Source organism: Aquarana catesbeiana, linkage group LG06, assembly GCF_042186555.1.
Source record: "Aquarana catesbeiana isolate 2022-GZ linkage group LG06, ASM4218655v1, whole genome shotgun sequence".
Taxonomy (NCBI): Eukaryota; Metazoa; Chordata; class Amphibia; order Anura; family Ranidae; genus Aquarana; species Aquarana catesbeiana.
The window spans coordinates 104,241,731-104,262,086 of record NC_133329.1 but is presented as its reverse complement, the minus strand read 5'-3'; the positions used below and the strand labels follow the sequence as shown (position 1 = coordinate 104,262,086).

General features: G+C 43.7%; 1 protein-coding gene across 2 annotated transcripts in view; it reads left to right on the top strand.

Moving 5' to 3' along the window:
• Positions 1 to 749: 749 nt before the first annotated feature.
• The window catches only part of SRL (sarcalumenin), an 86,059-nt gene continuing 66,452 nt past the window's right edge, over positions 750 to 20,356 (top strand). For both annotated transcript variants that reach the window (XM_073636580.1, XM_073636579.1), the window contains exon 1: positions 750 to 875. In XM_073636580.1, the coding sequence (XP_073492681.1) occupies positions 818 to 875 (58 nt within the window). In that variant the 5' untranslated portion in view covers positions 750 to 817. The remainder of the gene's footprint in view (positions 876 to 20,356) is intronic.

The window sequence follows — 20,356 nt, the reverse complement described above, 5'->3', positions numbered from 1 at the left end:
ACCCTCTTTCCCACCGTTTTCCTGGCCCTGTACCCACCTTGCCCCATGCCCTCAGTGTCTGGCTTACTTTGCATAGTACACGTACTATACTACATGTACAGAAATCTGTCCCTACTATTAAAGGGACCTTAAAGGTTTCCTGTCCTCCTCTGGGTGGACTGATCCTTTAAGGTGTGTTTATTATTATTATTATTATTATTATTATTATACAGGATTTATATAGGGCCAACAATTTGCGCAGCGCTTTACAACATGAGGGCAGATAGAACACTTACAATACAAATCAATCAATACTGGGAATGTTTATGTAGCTTTATGTGTTTTCTACAGAACTATCCAACCAAAATGCACATACTTTCTTCATTTGCAATGCAGAAAAAGCGTTGCACATAGAAGTATGAATTTATTTACATTTCTTAGTATTATCAATATACTTCAGTACATTGCACATTAATGCAGGTACATAAAATGTGGTTTAATGTGAATGGGGCCCAATGAATCTTCTGTAGGGCCTGTCACATACAGACAGGCACCTGCTTCCCCCCACCCCAACCTGACAAGCTCTGTATTCAGACAAGAATACATAAAAAGCCCTGTCTTTGCACGTCGGTCACAGCTGAGTTAATAATCTGGTCACTTGCCCTAAATTCCTAATAAGGGTCACAAATGGTCAGAACTGTCCAGTGTGTCAATGGCTTGTGACCACCTGTGGTTGAGCCTGCAGTGACGTGGGCGTGTGTGTCGCCTGAGCCCCTCGCCGTCAGCTGCAGCATATATATAGAGGAGCCAACCGTCCCAAATTTCCTGGCTTGACACCATGAGAGGACCAGGGGTTTTGTTCTGCTGCCTTGCGGCTTTTCTTCTTGTGAGAGCAGGTAGGAGACTCTTGATCCTTTGGCATATGCTTCATTTTTTTTTTTTTTTTTTTGTATTGCTTTGTGGTGAAGATAGGTTTACATATGGCTCTGGCTGCTGAGGAACTACAGGTCTCAGCATTCCATTCAGCTGACTAGACAAACCAGTACTCAAAGCCAGGAAGCTGACCGGAAGGCCACTTCCCAATCTGTTTATTATTGTATATTAAGGCTAATGCAAGTACCATATACAGCTCTGGGAGATAAATCCAAAACTTATCAGCTAATACTTAATTCATAATTATTGTATCTTCATTCATTAAAGAAACCGTACAACTGTTCCTGACCCTGAAGGACTAAAGGTACCCAGGTTACAAGGGCTTGCATTTGGAACGGGGAACAGGAGTGATCAAACCCATAAACACTCATTTTTACATTAAGGAATATACAGAGTACTGGCAAATACCTGTTAATCAAGAAAGAACAACAGGAATCAGCCAATCATTTTTCTGCCTGTCTAGTTGACTTAGCGACTCTCAGTGCTGGCCTGCTGCAATCATTATGTAGCAACCCGTGGTAATAGTGTACTGTAATTGCATCACAATGGTTTAGATTCTTCGAAATCTCTTCTTGTATCAATTGTCTAACTTGCACACCACTGTCCAACATACATGACGCAAATGGAAGTCATTATACAAATTTTAATTTTCACCACTTTTACATCAGGATAAGGATCTTTTTTCAATCCAATAAGATTTAATATTTTAATACAAAAAGATTTCAAAACTCCAGTCGCATGGATAGAATAAAAATCCTTATATTTATGTCAGAGCTTTGTGAATTTAATATTTTTTCAACATTAGAAGGGTTTGGAGAGAGAACCACATATTCTACCACAGAAATTATAACTTGGAAGCATTTCTGGAAGTGAGCGAATGAAATTAAATGATTGCAATGCCATCTGGTTGATTATAAATAGTTACATGGTTGGTAAGGTTGAATAAAGATACTAGTCCATACTGTACTCTGTTTGTGGCTGTCTCTGAATTGCAAAGGGAAGACCTAGATTTTAGAATTTAGACCCTTGTAAGTATTTGTACCTTTAAACGATCCTCAGAATGAAAGAACCAGTCCACCAAAAAGTTATATTTAACTATAGGTGGATCATGGTGAGCTGAACCAACCACTGGCTTTTTATATGTCTTGGATACAGTGAAATCTCCCTGATATAATTCCTGACTCTGAACGAGACCAACTGGGAGTTTTGACCACTCGGCCATCCTGACAAGACCCAACTGGGGGTTTTGGATGTCTCCACCCACCTCTGTGTGGTCCAGCTTCTCCTATTGCATTTTTCATAAAATAAATGAAAAAAACCAAACAAGGAGAGTGGGAACCCATAAAAATGAAGGCAGCAGGTATGCAGACTCAGCAACCTAGCACAGAGATTTCACTAACAGAGTTCCCAAGAGATATAATAAATAGTCAGGTAGTTTAACTCTCCAGGGTCTACAAACTGTGAACTATCAGCATTGGGTGGACTGTTCCTTTAACATAAATCACCTTCACCATAAATACCCTGTTCTGGGAATGTTATATATTCTTCTTATCTATTTGTAGTATCTCGGCCTTTAACATTTTGAACTGGTGTGTTTAGAATGCAAAGAAATGCAAAGCAGTCTAATATATCTAGATATCTATATATCTATATATCTATATCTATATATATAAAGTATGCAATGATGGCATTGGAGTTCTAATTATATCTTATCATAAGTATCATGAGCCACTTACTCAGGTATAATGTCCTTGGATATAATTTGAACATGTTGGCAGCTATTGAGTGTACAAGCTTAAAAAAATGAAGCAATGGCTGGAATTCAATGCATGTATTTCACTGAATCCTAGCGATAATGTGATCCCAGGGACTCTTCTGCTCCAAACATTATTACGAGCTGAGCGTTGGAACGGGCTGAGGGTGTTAAATAACAGAAAGCTTTTAATGATCCAAGAGGACTGCAAGTTCCCAATTCAATATCAAAGGGGTCATTGCTCATTGCCTACTTTTGATGAGGTGATCAGCATGTGACCTTAGAGCGTCACCATGAAAGTTAATGACTTTACAGTAATAGCAAATTAAATATAAAAACAATGTTAGCACTTATATACATGGGAATTTGTGAGTTTTGTAGCATTTATTGTACCTGCTGAAAGTTCATAGCATTGACCTGTGTTTTTTGCAAGCTGTGTTAAAGAAGAACCCCAAGACAACAAGAACTTGGGATTCAGAGGAGGGTAGTAATGTGATTACCAATTATTTCTTTGCCACTAATCCAGACTACTGCAGAGGTGAAACCCTGGCACACTTCTGCCCACCATATGCCAATCTGCAGCTGGACAGAAACAGCTGAGAACCACTGAAACGATGCGCACAGGGCAAAAGTATGCCAGGACCAAACCTTGCAGTTGAAGATCTCAGGACTGGATGTGTGGTAAGTGTAACTACACTCACCTGTACATTTTACATTAAAGTGCACAGTATTTTAGATGGCAAAGATGACTCTTCAAACAATATAGGTTCTAAAATTGTCAACCTGTTCTTCACTTTACTGCCTAGAGAGTCACTCACCTGTCCAAGAATGCAACCAATAAAGTTTCTTGTTCTGCATTCTAGTTCCAGGTCAGTGACCTAACAGGTAAGGAACCCAGAATCAGGATGACATATTTACATTATATCTTGGCAGAGATTATTAAGACTTTTTGGGTACCCAGGGTAATTGCCATAAGGTGCAAGTGTACACCTTGCACTTTAGGGCACACTTACCAACTACTATGGCCCCCTCCAGCAATCACAAGTCCTCCTTCACTGCCACTTTTTTTGCAAATTCTTTATTTAAATTTTTCTAGGGGGCGCAGGAAAATGGGGGGGGGGGGGCACAACCTTTTGAGAAGGGTTATTGAGGGACAATAAGGGGGAGAAGATGGAGTGCATGTCCACAAAGTTCATAATGATTGACATATCAAAAGATACATAGCAATTCAGGTGTAATATACATTCTAACAAATACATAGATTCCCAATACCTGTGTGACCATAACGCACCTGTGTGGCCATAGTGGGCTTCCCATGTATTCTTTAAGTGAATGTCTAGGGGGGTGCATATTACTCTTGCAAATACAGTATACCAACATTAGTTGAATGGGTGACAGGGTAAGTATAGTCATATGGCTTTAATGGTAAACATAGGATGGGCATTTTGGAATTAGGGCAAAAAGGGTAAAAAGAAGAGAAGGGAGTGAAAATTATTGACTTTACACCAGACCTTCTTGGTCTGGTGTGTTCCTCTTTGGCCACTAAGTGGCCAGTGATGACATCACTCCTGCATATGTGAGGCAGAGTTACATCCTGACACCTGGCCCTATTCTTGGCATCCTACAGAGGTTGGTAGTGGGTGGGGGTAAACTGCACTGTGTATGTACAGCAGGTGGTGTACACAAGAAAAAGTTTTTACAAAGTCTCTTCTACCAAAAACTCTACCCCCCTAGCAATTTTTTTTTTCAGTTTCAGTAGACTGCTGCATATTAAAGCATTTTCCCAAGCTTGACTTTATTTAATGGAATCCCTGTGTATTGTGTGAATATACTCACCCTACCATCCCCACAGCTATTGTGATGTCATTCCATAAAATGTTACCACCGCTTTTGTGAAAGCTGCATGATGTAATGGCTGGCACAGTGATGTCATTCATAGGTATACATATAAAGCCTTGTTAGTACGGCTGATATGAGATGGATCTCTTTGGGGGGATGTAGGAACAGAATGTGTGTTATGAGTGCAAACAGTGCTCTCTGCATGTCTATCCTTGGTGGCAACAGGGATCAAAGGATGACAGCTGACAGTTACAGAAATATGAGGTGGCCCTGGGGTGTAAAATGACAGCTGGACCAAAGAGTGTAACAGTTAGAATCCTGGGTGGAAGGGCGGTAGAAGGAGTGAAAAGACTATTGTACTTTCTTGAACTGTCCAAGTTAAAGGGTTACTAATCTTTCAGTTTATGGTACAATGCTTAGGAGTTGACCAACATCCATTGCTTCTCTCAGGAGCTCTGGTTGTAGATCTATATTGGGGTTTGCAGGGGGTTCTGTTTTCCCTGCTTGTTATTTTATCCCATATGACAGGGATATGCAATTAGTGGACCTCCAGCTGTTGCAGAACTACAATTCCCATGAGGCATAGCAAGACTCTGACAGCCACAAGCATGACACCCAGAGGCAGAGGCATGATGGGACTTGTAGTTTAGCAACAGCTGGAGGTCCACTAATTGCATATTCCTGCCATATGATATCCTATATTAAAAGGAGACACTCAGTTAGTGAGGGATACCCTACCCATACCCACTTACATGGCAACATTCAGCGTTTACAATAAAACTAGCGAAAGTGTACCCATTCTGGCTGCTCCATATGTTATATTCCCCAAACTACCGAAATGCTGTGTTGTACTTCACATACTCCAGTTTGCCCCACCCAGCACACTGTGTTGTACTTTATATTTTCCAGGTTGCCCCACCTAGGCTGGTCCACTCTGTTCTCTGTGTTGTACATGACATACCCAGGCTGGTCCAATCTGTACTCTCTGTTGTACATGAAATATAGAGACCAGTGGCGGCTGGTGCTCAAAATTTTTTGGGGGGTGCAAACAAACTGAAAAATTCTGAAAAAAAACCCCATCAATTGTCGCCAGTGTACCATCAAACGCAGCCACTGTGCCATCAAACGCAGCCACTGTGCCCATTAATTGCCGCCACTGTGTCCATCAATTGCTGCCACTGTGTCCATCAATTGCTGCCACTGTGTCCATCAATTGCTGCCACTGTGACATCAAACGCAGCCACTGTTCCATCAAACGCAGCCACTGTGCCCATTATTGCCGCCACTTTGCCCATCAAACGCAGCCACTGTGCCCATTAATTGCCGCCACTTTGCCCATCAAACGTAGCCAGTGTGCCCATCAAACACAGCCACTGTGCCCCATCAAACACAGCCACTGTGCCATATCAAATGCTGCCAGTGTGCCCCCCGCCCGCTGTCTTTACTTACCTTGTCTCGGTGGCGGTGGGACAGCTCCTCTATGTCTTCTCCCGTCCTCCCTTCCCGTCCTCTGCTATGATTGGATGCCTGATAGGCGTCCAATCACAGCGCCTGTCGTTTAAGCCAATCAGGTGAAGGGTAACAGATCCAAGCATCTGATTGGCGGAGAGGCGGTTTAGTGTTAGGAAAGCGAATATTCATTTGCTTTTCTAACACAGCTGTGGGACCTGTGAGTACCCAGCATGGCAGGTCACCTTTTTTGACGCCTATTAGAGCCTATGGCTCTAATCGGGTGCTTAAAGAAAAACACCCTGCTGCTGTAATTCAGACGCCCGGTGAATCTATCTATTGGTGCTAGAGGGGTGGCTGGAGAGAGGGGATGGCGCCCGTGTGCCCCTATGGACGCACCGCCACTGATAGAGACAGACTTATTTTGTACCCCACATGGTATGTTATATATTTCAAACCTCTCAACTTGAAATGCGTTGTTGCCTATTTAATTTATATTACTATCACAGTATATTTCAGGAGGACTCCACCTGGGGAATACTTACCTCTTGAGGATCTGGGAATCACATGATGGGGATATGGGACTGAATAATGAAAAATCCTAAACAGGGTTCTCTGCATTACCGAACCTGAAATACATGGAAAAAATTAACTTGTGTCTAATAGCATGCAAATACCATTGTCAGTACCTGGATCTCAATTGATTGCACAAAAACAGCAAACAATCTTACTAGGTATGGTTTGTTTGTGTATTTGTGATTTGCCATTTTATACACATTAATATGATAAATGTTTTAAAAATTGTAAGCTCTTCTGCTCCTAGCTAACCTTATGTCAAGTAAATTTGATATTGTTTTAAGTCAAACTGTCCCTAGTGCAGTATGGACTGAATAAAAGGAAGGATCTGATTAGTTGCCATGGGCAGAATAAGCAGCTCTTGTCAGTTAGTCCAGTGGTCATCAACCCTGTCCTCAGGGCCCACTAACAGGCCAGGTTTTATGTATTACCTTGGGGAGATGCAGACTAGAATACTGCAATCACTGAGCAGCAAATGATATCACCTGTGATGTATTTCAGTTATCTTGCAAACCTGGCCTGTTAGTGGTCCCTGAGGACAGGGTTGATGACCACTGAGTTAGTCCACCCAACAATGATATTCAGTGTTAACTAGGTGCCGCAGAGTTAAACTAAACTACCCGATGATATCCTTTATCCATCAAGGACTCTGGGGATATCTGGGCTTTAGTTCCTAGGTACACACACCTTCTATGAACATTACACTCTGTGTAATTTATTTATTCATTGTGTTACAGAGAATGTAGCAAGAAGAGCCAGAACACACAAAAGTTGTCAGTGACTCCAAAAATTCCCAATTGGAAAGAAAAAGAGCCAGGGATTATGGCAGGGAGATCTTATTGATGGAGCATCCAAGCCAGGGGATGACTCTGCCCACCAGGCACCACCTATGACCAAAGCACCACTTTTTTGGTGGAGTAACTTTTTCAAGTTGAACCCTGGGGAACTGAAAAAAACACCCTTGTGGGGGATCCTTTTAAAAAAAATTTGGGGAAGTGTTTGTTTTTGCCCAGGGTACCAGTAAAAATCTCAATTTACTTACCTTACCCTTCACATGCTCCTCCTTCCATGCCACTGGTCCCACAAAGCCTCTTTTCGTTAGCGCTCCATCCAGTGGCCACAGCTGTGATGTCATCACATACAATGCAGGTCCAAGAGGCCAGTCTACAACTTGGAGCATCAGAGAAAGAAGGTGAGTGCTGGCTGCCCGGGGAGCAAGGGATATGGTGAATAAAAATTATTTTTCCTGGTACTCTAGTCAAAGCGAACATTTAACTCTTGCTGTGTGGATAGCCCCGATGCAAGGGTAGTTTCTTCAGTTCCCCTGGAGTTCTGTTTAATAAATATGGCTGCATCCAGCGGTTCAGGCTTAAGATTCAGTTTCAGCCAGGGAAAGAGAGGATTTGAATATATCTCTGTAACAGCGCCAAGAAGGGGTGAAAAGTGAAAGTAAGATTGAAGGGGAATTTCGATGTAACAATGTCATACAATATCTGCATTATATCATTGCTTTATGAGACAACCATGTGTCTATCTCTCCCACAGAGTAACTGTTAAATGTTTGGGGAGGCTAGAATTACAAAAATAAAGTGTTTAGTGCCTGACTGTCCCTTGTGTTATTTGGGATTCCCTAATGGTCTGCTTAAGGCTTGACAGCCCAAATCATCTACAATGACCAGAAGTCTGCCAAAAAATGCTGAGCTTATGAAATGGAAACCATTAAGGGGGAATTTATGTGGACTGTAATACTCGGGTGTGTTCGGCGGCTCTCAGATGCCGCACATGTGTAGAGTAGACTCTGAGAAGTTGAGGACCTCTAGTTTTCAAGTAAGTCCTTCTCCTGGTCCTAAGTGGAACTGCACATATTGTTTTAGCAAAAAGGTAGAGTTATGTGTCCTCTGGCTTTTTTGATGTTTTATTTCTAAAGGATTTACCATATTGTGAAAATGTGATACTCAGTGATGCCCCCTTTGCTATTTCAAGTGAACTATGCAGGGCAAAGCAACAGGTTCTATTTAATGCCCTCATCCTCACCAGCACCTATTTATTTTCCTTTTTGGTCCTTCGCCCCTCCATTCAGTAGGGTGAGGAAAGACAGTCCCGTGAAAACTCAATCAGATTGCCAGTTAGAACTTACACAGAGTGACATGTGACATTGTTGGGTCTGTTACCAAGCACCGGCACTATGGTATGGGGTGAGATGTTGTTCCACACTTGGGAGTCCCCATTTCTTTCCATGATCCCGATGGCTGAGTGGGGGAAGCTAAGTGAAGGTGAATACGTGCTTATAGATTGAATGGGTTTAAAAACGATCACATTGCTTTGCCAGAAATTGGTTAAAAACCAGGCTGCCTAAAGCCCATCTTTCTATAATTACTTTACTTTCTGTACCAGTAATCAGAACTGCACTACAAAGTTCTAAAAAACCTACAGAAAAAAAATGTTCTGCTAAGTGCTGCTAAATAAATCTTTAAGGCCCCATCCACACAAGACGTCAAACGCTTTTACAGGCGTTTTACTTTCTTTCTGCCTCTAAATGCCTCTAAATGCCCCTCTATGTTGGCCCATACGTTTTTGCACACATAGGCGTTTACAGGCATTTAGAGGCAGAAAAAAACCATCACTTACGTGTTCGGAAGAGGAATATTTGGGCAAACGTGCATAAAACGTGTAGTAGCCATAGATGTGTTTAGGTGTGTTTGCATATTAACACATTTTAATGGCTAGAATAAATGAATATTCTTGCCAATAGAATGCATTAACTCCAAATTAGCAAGCTTGCAGAAACATGCATGCAAAATGCGGCTTTCGGTGCATATTTTAAGCTGTGCTTTCCTCCCCAGGAGCAAGGGAATCCAGGGGGGAAAAAAACGTCCTGTGTGCATGAGACCTAAAGAGTGCTGAAATACTTAAAGGATAAGTTTGCCTTTAAAAAAATTAAATAAATGCACAATTATAATATTATTGTAATACAATATAATAATAATAATGATTTTTTAGGAGCCTGGATAGCATTGCACCAGAGATCAGAAGATCACTGGTGCGGTGCCGGGCTCCTGCAGACTGTCGGTGAAAGCTATCTGCCCAGGCGTGGCCCATACATTAAGGGCGCATGGGCGCCACCCCCTCTATCCACACCACCCCCTATATAATTAATAGATAGATTCATGCATAGCATGAATCTATCCACGGCCGCCGCGGCCACCCCCTATTCATGTGTCCGGCCCCTTTCAGGACACCGGGGCATAAATTACAGTGGCGGGGGTGTTTTTTTTTAAGCACCTGATTAAAGCCATAGGCTCTAATAGGCTTCAAAATAGGGTGGACTCGTGGCGCAGATCTTTGCACTAGAGCCCACCCAGGTGTGTTTGAAAAGCAAGTCAATATTCGCTTTTCTAACACTGAATCACCTCTCCGCCAATCAAGAAGTGTGGGTCTGCTACCCATTTCCCGATTGGCTGAAAAGTCAGGCGATCCTATTGGACGCCTAGAAGGAGGGGGATGCAACTGCTGGACACGCTGCCCACCTGCTATCTAGATAGGGTAAGTGCGGGGCTTTGATGTCCCGACTGTCCTCTGGGGGGGTGTGGCTGTTTGACGCCCCCCCCCCAAAAAAAAAAAAAAAAAACACCAGCCGCCACTGCATTGTGTCTGGTTAATTGAGAACTTAAAGCCGACAAGGATGTTGGTACTTGTAGTTCATTCATTCGCAGAACTCTGTAAATGAATGATGCATCCGTGTGTGAGGAGCCCCGCAAGGCCACGTTCTTTTCAAAAAGGGACAGCTGGTACGGGGAACTTCTCCCTGTACTGCTGTCACACAGAGGCAGCGGATCGGCAAGTGGCTGCAGGAACATGTAACATGTTCCCAAAGGTAAACTTATCCTTTAAAGGATAACTAACCAACTGCCAAAAAATGTATTTATGTGTTTTCCCATTCTGAAAGCTGGACTCAAACCCATGCAAAGGGAAGAGTTAAGGAAAGACCTGACGACCTACCTTGTAAAAAATATGCCAAAATAATTCTATGGAAAAGGCTCCCAAGAGTATCAGACATGGTACCCAAAGACCTGGCCCATAGAAGTGTCAAGTGTTGAATAACACATACCCAAGAGGCTTGTGTTGCTCCATCGGTTTGCTGGGCCACTGGATGCCTGGAATGGTCACTGGGGATTGCCGTGTTGGTGACCGGGAATTTTATAGTAGTTTTATATGAAGTAGACTGGTGTTGAATGGCATTCCAAAGCACAGTTCTTTGAGTGATGACCTAAAGATAGCAATAAGGAGCTGAAATAACATCTTTAGTCTTCTGAGCGTCTGTCACAGGTGTTGTCACATGTTCTAGTGTACAAAATGGCTGATGCTATAAAGAGCCAACAACCATAGTTATGTAACCCAGCGAGCTATGTGTAATTTTACATTCTGGGCACTCCTAAACTGGTACATCTGTTTATGTATGCTGTGGGTCACCGTCCCACTGGGGGCCCTTTAAAGAAGAACTCTGATATGCAGTATATCTGAATTAGCAAAACACAACATTGCATATTGCCCCTATGGGCATCCAGCAGTCAAGAGCACATTAATTCTGAGTGACTTTAGCTGCTTTTTGTACTTGATACATTGTAAAAAATTGTAAAAAATAATAGGCTCCTGGTGTATTCTAAAACAAAACATCATCCGTATTACATCAAAAGTGCATTGGTGAAGCTGTAACTTATTTATGATTGTTTTACAGTTCTGACATCTCAAAACCAAATAGATATTTGCAAATGTGCTATATGTAAGAGGGATACTAGTGATAAGCAGCTGGATTCTGGAGATCGGAATTCTTTATTAAGCTGAACTTCAGCCTTACCTTCAGTTTTGCACAGTTGTACAGGCTTTTTTCCTGTACTGGAATTGCTTTCTCTGATTTCACTGCACACTGTGAGCTTCTCACAGTGTGTATTAGAAGCTGCTGCATGTCAGATAGTGCCCACCTCATTTCCTAGCGACAGGACATTCAGGATCATCTAGCTCTTGTCTCTCCAGGTTAACTGTCTCTGGCCAACTCCCTTCATTCATTGAATTTCATTTTTTTCAATTATGGAGGATCAGCATGCAAATGCAGTCTGCCTAGGTACTCCGACTCCTCCAGACTGACATCCACCCAACAAGACATTTTGATATTGGCATAATTCTTCCTAGGAGACAGCCTACTGCTTGCTTTGAGGCTGGTGGTTCTGGAGGCAGGGTACTTGGACATTTTCCAGGAAGCTATGTACAGCCCCCTCCCACCAGCCATGATCTGTCTACATTGCATAAAGAAGCACAGAGACCAAGTGATCTCTAAAATAAGGTATGTCATGAAAACAAAAAGATTTTCATTAAAATTTGCATTATTGCATTGATGATGGGAGAAAGGAAATACCAGGAAAGGCGAAAAATAAGCAGACTAAGCTTCAGCTTTAAATCTCTCTGAGGCTGTGTTCACACCTATGCGAATTGGATGTGGGTTTCCCTGCATCCAATTTGCATAACAGGAGATTATGACTCTATGGAGCCGGTTCACACATCTCAGCAGCGGCTCCAGTGCGAATTGCAGGAGATAGGAGATATTTGCAAATCGCCATAGGGTGATTTCTTCTGCACATGCGCCGGAGTTAGAAAGAGCACACTGTGCCGTTTCTAGCTCGGGTCATGCCGTTAAAGGCAGCTCCCGCACGCATGCGCGGGAGTGACGTCACGCGACGTCACGCGACTCCAACCAGTCACAGAGCCGGAGTTCGCAGCCCCGGAAGGAAGAGGAGTGAAGAATGGACGCTCGCTACTAGTGAGGAAGACAGGGACATCGCGGGCTTCTCCTGCAGGTAAGTGTCACATAATGGGCTACTATGCAATGCATAGTAGCCCATTATGCTTTACCTTTGCAGGGAAACAAAGAGGAAGTAACACCCCTCAGGGTTTACGTCCTCTTTAAAATTTACAAATGCAGCAATTTAGAATTTGGATGAAAAGTTTAGCACTGGGAAACACTTTTTGAAAGATAAAAAGTGCATTTTATGTACAACTATGTGGATCAGACCAAAATGAGGGACAAATGAGGAGGAAAGAGGGACAGAGGGACATTGCTCCAAATCAGGGACAGTCCTTCGAAATCAGGGACAGTCCCTTGAAATCAGGGACAGTTGGGAGCTATGGGTATGTGTTTACACAATATCCATTTTATTTTATGGTACATATAGGCTTCATTTCCTTCTGTAGGCCCTAATTTATTTTTTGCCAAATGATATGTCTCAAAACCTAATGCCACTTTTCCATTTACAAGCTTAATATTCATTGTGTCCTGCCTCAGTTATACATTTAGTGATGGCATACAATAAAGCCAAATTTAAGTAAAAAGTACAGGCCCACGAAGAGATATCCTGAACAAAGGACAGGGGAAAGCCTTCGAGAGCCTGATGTCTTCCCTTACAAGCAGCCTGGATTGTACCCTTGCTCGCCCTTGGGTAAATTTAGGATGCCATCCGCTCCCTCAGGCTCAGCGCTCGTAGCTGATCATTCTAGTCAGCGTGCTAAGTATGGAAACACTGCTGTAACTGTACACCGACTGGCTCAGCACTGCCAGATCCCTATTCTCTCCTTCCAGCAGCCATTCTGCTTTGCTCTGTCCCTGCATGGTCAACTGGTCCTGAACCCCCCTCCTCCTTCCTGCGCACTGTCACTTATACAGCAGCTGCTCTCCTCTCACACAGCACAGTTGTGGATGGTGGCTGTCTCCTTTTAAGGTTATATTTCAGCCTCAGACCTCAGTCCGTCAGGCAGGAACCAGCTGTGACTTAGACTGAAGACTCCACAACTTTCCGTGGAGCAGAAAATGTCTTTGTGCTTAAAGGGGAATTTTCTTCATTTGCATTGTGCACATGTTTACACAACAGTTTGGGTTTGCAAAATATCATTCTGCCCTGGATTCTTCATACGTTTGTATTATATTTTATGACCACTCCTCTACGCTTTTAATAGTTTTATACTTTCTGAGTGCTTCTGCTTTCTCCACTATTCTCTTACAGTAAAATAAACCAATACTTGGCTCACGCATTCATAAAGTGGAACTCTACTGCCCCATCTATGCCCTCCTCTGCGTTGCCATCTTTACAGTTCTTGCACGTGTGCAAATTTGCCGCTGGTCTCCACCAGGTCCCAACTACCTGGCAGTAGGGATGAGCTTCGAGTTCGAGTCGAACTCATGTTCGACTCGAACATCGGCTGTTCGCAAGTTCGCCGAACAGCGAACAATTTGGGGTGTTCGTGCCGCGGAACACCCTTTAAAAGTCTATGGGAGAAATCAAAAGTGCTAATTTTAAAGGCTTATATGCAAGTTATTGTCATAAAAAGTGTTTGGGGACCTGGGTCCTGCCCCAGGGGACATGTATCAATGCAAAAAAAAGTTTTAAAAACTGCCGTTTTTTTCAGGAGCAGTGATTTTAATAATGCTTAAAGTCAAACAATAAAAGTGTAATATCCCTTTAAATTTCGTAGCTGGGGGGTGTCTATAGTATGCCTGTAAAGGGGCGCATGTTTCCCATGTTTAGAACAGTCTGACAGCAAAATGACATTTCAAAGGAAAAAAGTCATTTAAAACTACTCGCGGCAATTGCATTGCCGGTCCACCAATACACATAAAAGTTCATTGATAAAAACGGCATGGGAATTCCCCAGAGGGGAACCCCGAACCAAAATTTAAAAAAAAAATGACGTGGGGGTCCCCCTAAATTCCATACCAGGCCCTTCAGGTCTGTATGGATATTAAGGGGAACCCCGGCCAAAATTTAGGAAAAAAAAAAAATGATGTGGAGGTCCCCCTAAATTCCATACCAAACCCTTCAGGTCTGGTATGAATTTTAAGGGGAACCCCACGCCAAAATAAAAAAAAAAACGGCGTGGGGTCCCCCCAAAAATCCATACCAGACCCTTATCCGAGCACGCAACCTGGCAGGCCGTAGGAAAAGAGGGGGGGGGACAAGATAGCGCCCCCCCTCCTGAACTGTACCAGGCCACATGCCCTCAACATTGGGAGGATGCTTTGGGGTAGCCCCCCAAAACACCTTGTCCCCATGTACCAAGGGTCTGCGGGCGGGGGGCTTATCGGAATCTGGAAGCCCCCTTTAACAAGGGGACCCCCAGATCCCGGCCCCCCCTGTGTGAAATGGTAAGGGGGTACAAAAGTACCCCTACCATTTCACTAAAAAACTGTCAAAAATGTTAAAAATGACCAGAGAGTTTTTGACAATTCCTTTATTTAAATGCTTCTTCTTTCTTCTTTCATCTTCTTCTTCTTCTTCTGGTTCTTCTGGCTCTTCTGGTTCTTCCTCCGGTGTTCTCGTCCAGCATTTCCTCCGCGGCATCTTCTATCTTCTACACGGGCCGCTCCGCACCCATGGCATGGGGGGAGGCTCCCGCTCTTCTCTTCATCTTCTTCTCTTCTTCATCTTCTTCTCTTCTTCTCTTCTTCTTTTCTTCATCTTCTTCTCCGGGCCGCTCGGCATCCATGCTGGCATGGAGGGAGGCTCCCGCTGTGTGATGCGTCTCCTCTTCTGACGGTTCTTAAATAACGGGGGGCGGGGCCACCCAGTGATCCCGCCCCCCTCTGACGCACGGACATGACGGGACTTCCCTGTGGCATTCCCCGTGACGTCACAGGGAAGTCCCGTCAAGTCACCATGCGTCAGAGGGGGGCAGGGTCACCGGGTGGCCCCGCCCCCCCCCCCTTATTTAAGAACCGTCAGAAGAGGAGACGCGTCACACAGTGGGAGCCTCCCTCCATGCCAGCATGGATGCGAAGCGGCCTGGAGAAGAAGATGGAGAAGAAGAGAAGAAGAGAAGAAGAGAAGAAGATGAAGAAGATGAAGAGAAGAGCGGGAGCCTCCCCCCATGCCATGGGTGCAGAGCGGCCCGAGGAGAAGATAGAAGACGCCGCGGAGGAGATGCTGGACGAGAACACCAGAGGAAGAACCAGAAGAACCAGAAGAAGAAGAAGAAGATGAAGGAAGATAGAAGAAAGAAGAAGCATTTAAATAAAGGAATTGTCAAAAACTGTCTCTTGTCATTTTTAACATTTTTGACAGTTTTTTAGTGAAATGGTAGGGGTACTTTTGTACCCCCTTACCATTTCACACGGAGGGGGCCGGGATCTGGGGGTCTCCTTGTTAAAGGGGGCTTCCAGATTCCGATAAGCCCCCCGCCCGCAGACCCCCAAGGGATGAGGCCCTTGTCCTCATCAACATGGGGACAAGGTGTTTTGGGGGGCTACCCCAAAGCACCCTCCCAATGTTGAGGGCATGTGGCCTGGTACAGTTCAGGAGGGGGGGGCGCTCTCTCGTCCCCCCCTCTTTTCCTGCGGCCTGCCAGGTTGCGTGCTCGGATAAGGGTCTGGTATGGATTCTTGGGGGGACCCCACGCCGTTTTTTTTTTTTAATTTTGGTGCGGGGTTCCCCTTAAAATCCATACCAGACCTAAAGGGTCTGGTATGGAATTTAGGGGGACCCCCACGTCATTTTTTAAAAAAAAATTTGTCCGGGGTTCCCCTTAATATCCATACCAGACCTGAAGGGCCTGGTATGGAATTTAGGGGGACCCCCACGTCATTTTTTTTTTTTTTTATTTTGGTTCGGGGTTCCCCTGTGGGGAATTCCCATGCCGTTTTTATCAACAAACTTTTATATGTATTGTCGGACTGGCAATGCAATAGCCGCGAGTAGTTTTAAATGACTTTTTTCCTTTGAAATGTAATTTTGCTGTCAGACTGTTCTAAACATGGGAAACATGCGCCCCTTTACAGGCATACTATAGACACCCCCCAGCTATGAAATTTAAAGGGATATTACACTTTTATTGTTTGACTTTAAGCATTATTAAAATCACTGCTCCTGAAAAAACGGACGTTTTTAAAACTTTTTTTGCATTGATCCATGTCCCCTGGGGCAGGACCCAGGTCCCCAAAAACTTTTTATGACAATAACTTGCATATAAGCCTTTAAAATTAGCACTTTTGATTATTCATGTTCGTATCCCATAGACTTTAACGGTGTTTGTGTGTTCGAACAAACTTTTTTCCTGTTCGCATGTTCTGGTGCGAACCGAACAGGGGGGTGTTCGGCTCATCCCTACCTGGCAGACTCTGGTGGCAAATCTGCACAATGTGCATGTGTGGGAGTTTTTCTGCACACGCACACATCACCACCAGTTCAGGTATCTGAGCACTCTATTTGCCGGCAACGTTTTGTGAGCATGCACAGAAAATGATGCGCATGAGCAGATGTACAGTACACTGCCCTCTTGGGATAGCTGTGACCTAGCAAACCCAGGAAGCAGTGGAGCCTGGCCTAGGCTGAAAAGCAGGAAGTGCTGCCTTGCAGCACAAAAAACACCCAAAAGGTACACATTTTATACGTTTTGTTTGAATCTTTGTTAGAGGGAGGATGGAATGATCAAAAAAGAAAAATGTTGCTATAAAGATTTAAAGTGGTTAAAGTGTTACTAAACCCAGATCCCTACATTCACTATGTCTGGCCCCCACAGTATACAGAATATGTCAATGCAATTATTTTAGTGAATATAAACTGCTAAATACCTTTCCTCATCAGCAGTATATAGCAGTTGTATGACTTCTACCAGTGTCTGGTTAATGCTTGTAGGAGGAGTTTTCATTCTCCTCTGACTTTCCTATGAGGCTGCAGGACCCCTGACACTCTGTCCGAACAGTGCTAATTGGCCCTGTGCTGATCACATGCACTCTCCCAAGAAAAAAAAAAACCTCTCTAGCAATACACACCAAACTGAGCATGTGCAAAGTTCAACCCCAAGGCTCTGTACTATCAGGAGATGGATTGGGGACAGTGGAAGAAGAGGAGGATCAGAGAAAACAGGATTAAACAGCCTTTTTACACAGTGCAGAGGATTAACCCCTTAGGTTCCACAGTGAATATAACAAGCATGCTTTACTGCATATGCAGACTGATTTAGTGTTGTGAGTTTAGTAACACTTTAAAGCCTAAGGTTTTTTACCTTAATGCATTCTCTGCATTAGTGCTAGTTTACACCAGACGCAGTTCCGTTCAGTTACGTGCGCTTTTTTTCTGCACAAAATGTATGCACAGTGTTTTCCATGTATTCCAATGGCTCTAGTTCACACCAAGCAGTCAGTTTCTGGTTAGTTTCTGCATCGGAAACTGACTGCATGGTGTGAACTAGAGTCACACTAGTGCAGAAAAAAGCTCACGGAACTGAATCTGGTGTGAACTGGCCCTTAATGTTAAAAAAAAACCTTCCATGGGCAGCACCCCCTAAATACTTAACTGGGCTTGAGCTCAAGCCAGTGCTGCTCTCTCTCTCTCTTTCCTCAGTGGACACGGGGGCAGCAGTGGGAGCCATTGGCTCTTGCTACTGTCAGTCAAATCCTATGAGGAAGGAGCGGGGGCGGGGCCAAGCCACAGTGTGTGTTTCAATAGAGGCACATGGCATGAGATTGAGCCCCTACGAATGCTCCAATAGCAAGGAGCTTGCTATTGGGGCACTCAGAATGGCGGAGAAGCCGAGAACGGAAAAAAAAAAACATTGCACAGACCAAGTAAGTATACTATGTTTGTTATTAAAAAAAATATTTAACACTGCTTTAAAGAGACACTATGATTAGATTAAATTTAAGGCAGAACTCTAGGCATAAAAACTATAATTAAAGTCCAGCTGTTTGACTATGTTACATCATACCCAGATTTAGCATGCTATATGTAACATGGTGCCAAGCGGACCCCCACCCTAATAGCATGCCGTTACTTCCCCCCACAGCAGCTGTCAGATTTGAAATCAGCACGGCTGTGCAGACAGAGCAGAGATCTGCGAATAAATGAACTACAAGTCCTGTGTGCCACTGTGGCAGGCAGACCTGTAGTTCTCAAAGAAATACAAGTGCATTGATCACCACACTCATAGTCCATTGACACTTCCTCCTGTGCTCTAACCGAAAGCCCATACCTTGCTATGGACACAGAGCTGGAGGAAAGTGTGGTCGTGGTTGTAATGCATGCAGGCTCACTTGCAAAATAATAATAAATGCATATTTCTTTTTTCTACAAAATATTATTTTTTGACAAAAGGTAGCCTGTCTTTAAATATATTCTTTATAGACACAAAGGATATAAATCCACTTTCTATTAACCAAATGCCTTTGCAAATCCAAATATTACCTTGTAAATGTAGCAATTACATCATCACTGTACTGCATAGCTGTGCAAAGAGCTGTGGGAGGGGGTGGGACACAAGACCATCACCTTACACAAAATGAGAGAATGGCAGTGAGCGGTCTTTATTACAGGAAGAGAGGCTAAGTTTCACACTGCATTGCTGCACAGATCTGGAAGAAATACATATCGATTGTTCAGATAAAACATTTCTGAAGGGACAAGCTGTAAAATGTTTCTCATTATTCACCATACCAGACTAACGTTATTCATTTAGTTATTATAGTATTCGTCTTTTAAAAATTTAATGAGTAAGACTGCACATGCCCGGAAAAAAGTACAACCTGGAAGAAGATTGCAGCAAAAATGATCTGTTTGGTAGAAAAGGGGTAAAATCCTCCTTGGGCCTCCGACAGCCAAGCCACAACCATTGGCACCTCAAACTCACCACCTGACTTAGGCAGTAAATCGCACTGCACTCTATAACTGATTACTGTGCTTTGTAAAATGGTGCTTATACTTCTTTTGTGCAATTATCACATGTAGGATAGTCCATTGCAATGAATCAATGGCCTTAAACACAAAAACCACAGGCACCCTATTGCACCTGCATAGGTATGAACAGGGGCTTATTTTAGCAGGCACTTTAAAGTAGTGGCCCACACCTTTACCATGTTCTCCGACCTGCTATTACTAACAGATTAAGGGTCCTTTCACACAGGTTGTTCAATCAGGTCCGCCTGTCAGTTTTTCAGGCGGACCTGATCGGCCCCTCCAGTCTTCTCTGTGGAGTGGCAGATGTCAGCGGACACCCACCATCTGATCTGATCCTGCCCGCAAAAACCAGATGGATTGTGGTCCTATTTTTTCATGCGTCTGGCGGATCAGATGGAAACGGGCAGGCGGTTCATTTCCATCCGATTTCCCCATAGAGGAGAGTGGGGCTGTGTCTGCTCTGCACAGTGAGTAGACAAGAACCTGTCATCCGCCTGCTCAGCGGGGATCAGCGGAAATGTGTGAAATGACCCTAAGATGTAAATCCTAAAGTCGTGTACACACGAGCGGAATGTCCGACAGAAAAAGTCCGACGGGGAGCTTTTCATCGTATATTCTGATCATGTGTATGCCCCATCGGACTTTCTACATCGAAAATTCTGACGGACTTAGAAAGAGAACATGTTCTACATTTTTCCGATGGAACCAATTCCTATCGGGAAAACCGCTCGTCTGTATGCTGTTCTGACATACTAAAAACGACGCATGCTCTGAAGCAAGTATGAGATGGAAGCTATTGGCTACTGGCTATTGAACTTCCTTTTTATAGTCCCGTCGTACGTGTTGTATGTCACCGCGTTCTGGACGGTCGGAATTTGGTGTGACCGTGTATATGCAAGACAGCTTGAGCGGAATTCCGTGGGAACTCTGTTGGAAAACCCTTCAGAGTTTATTCCGACGGGAAAACTGGACGTGTGTACAGGGCATTATAGAATGACATTTAGTTTGCCATAACCTAATACGAATAACAAAATAAAATACTTTTTATCATCCTGTTTATCATCCTTTGTTGCACCTCTGTGCTGCTGATTTCCTGCAGCCTCTATGCAGCCACTCC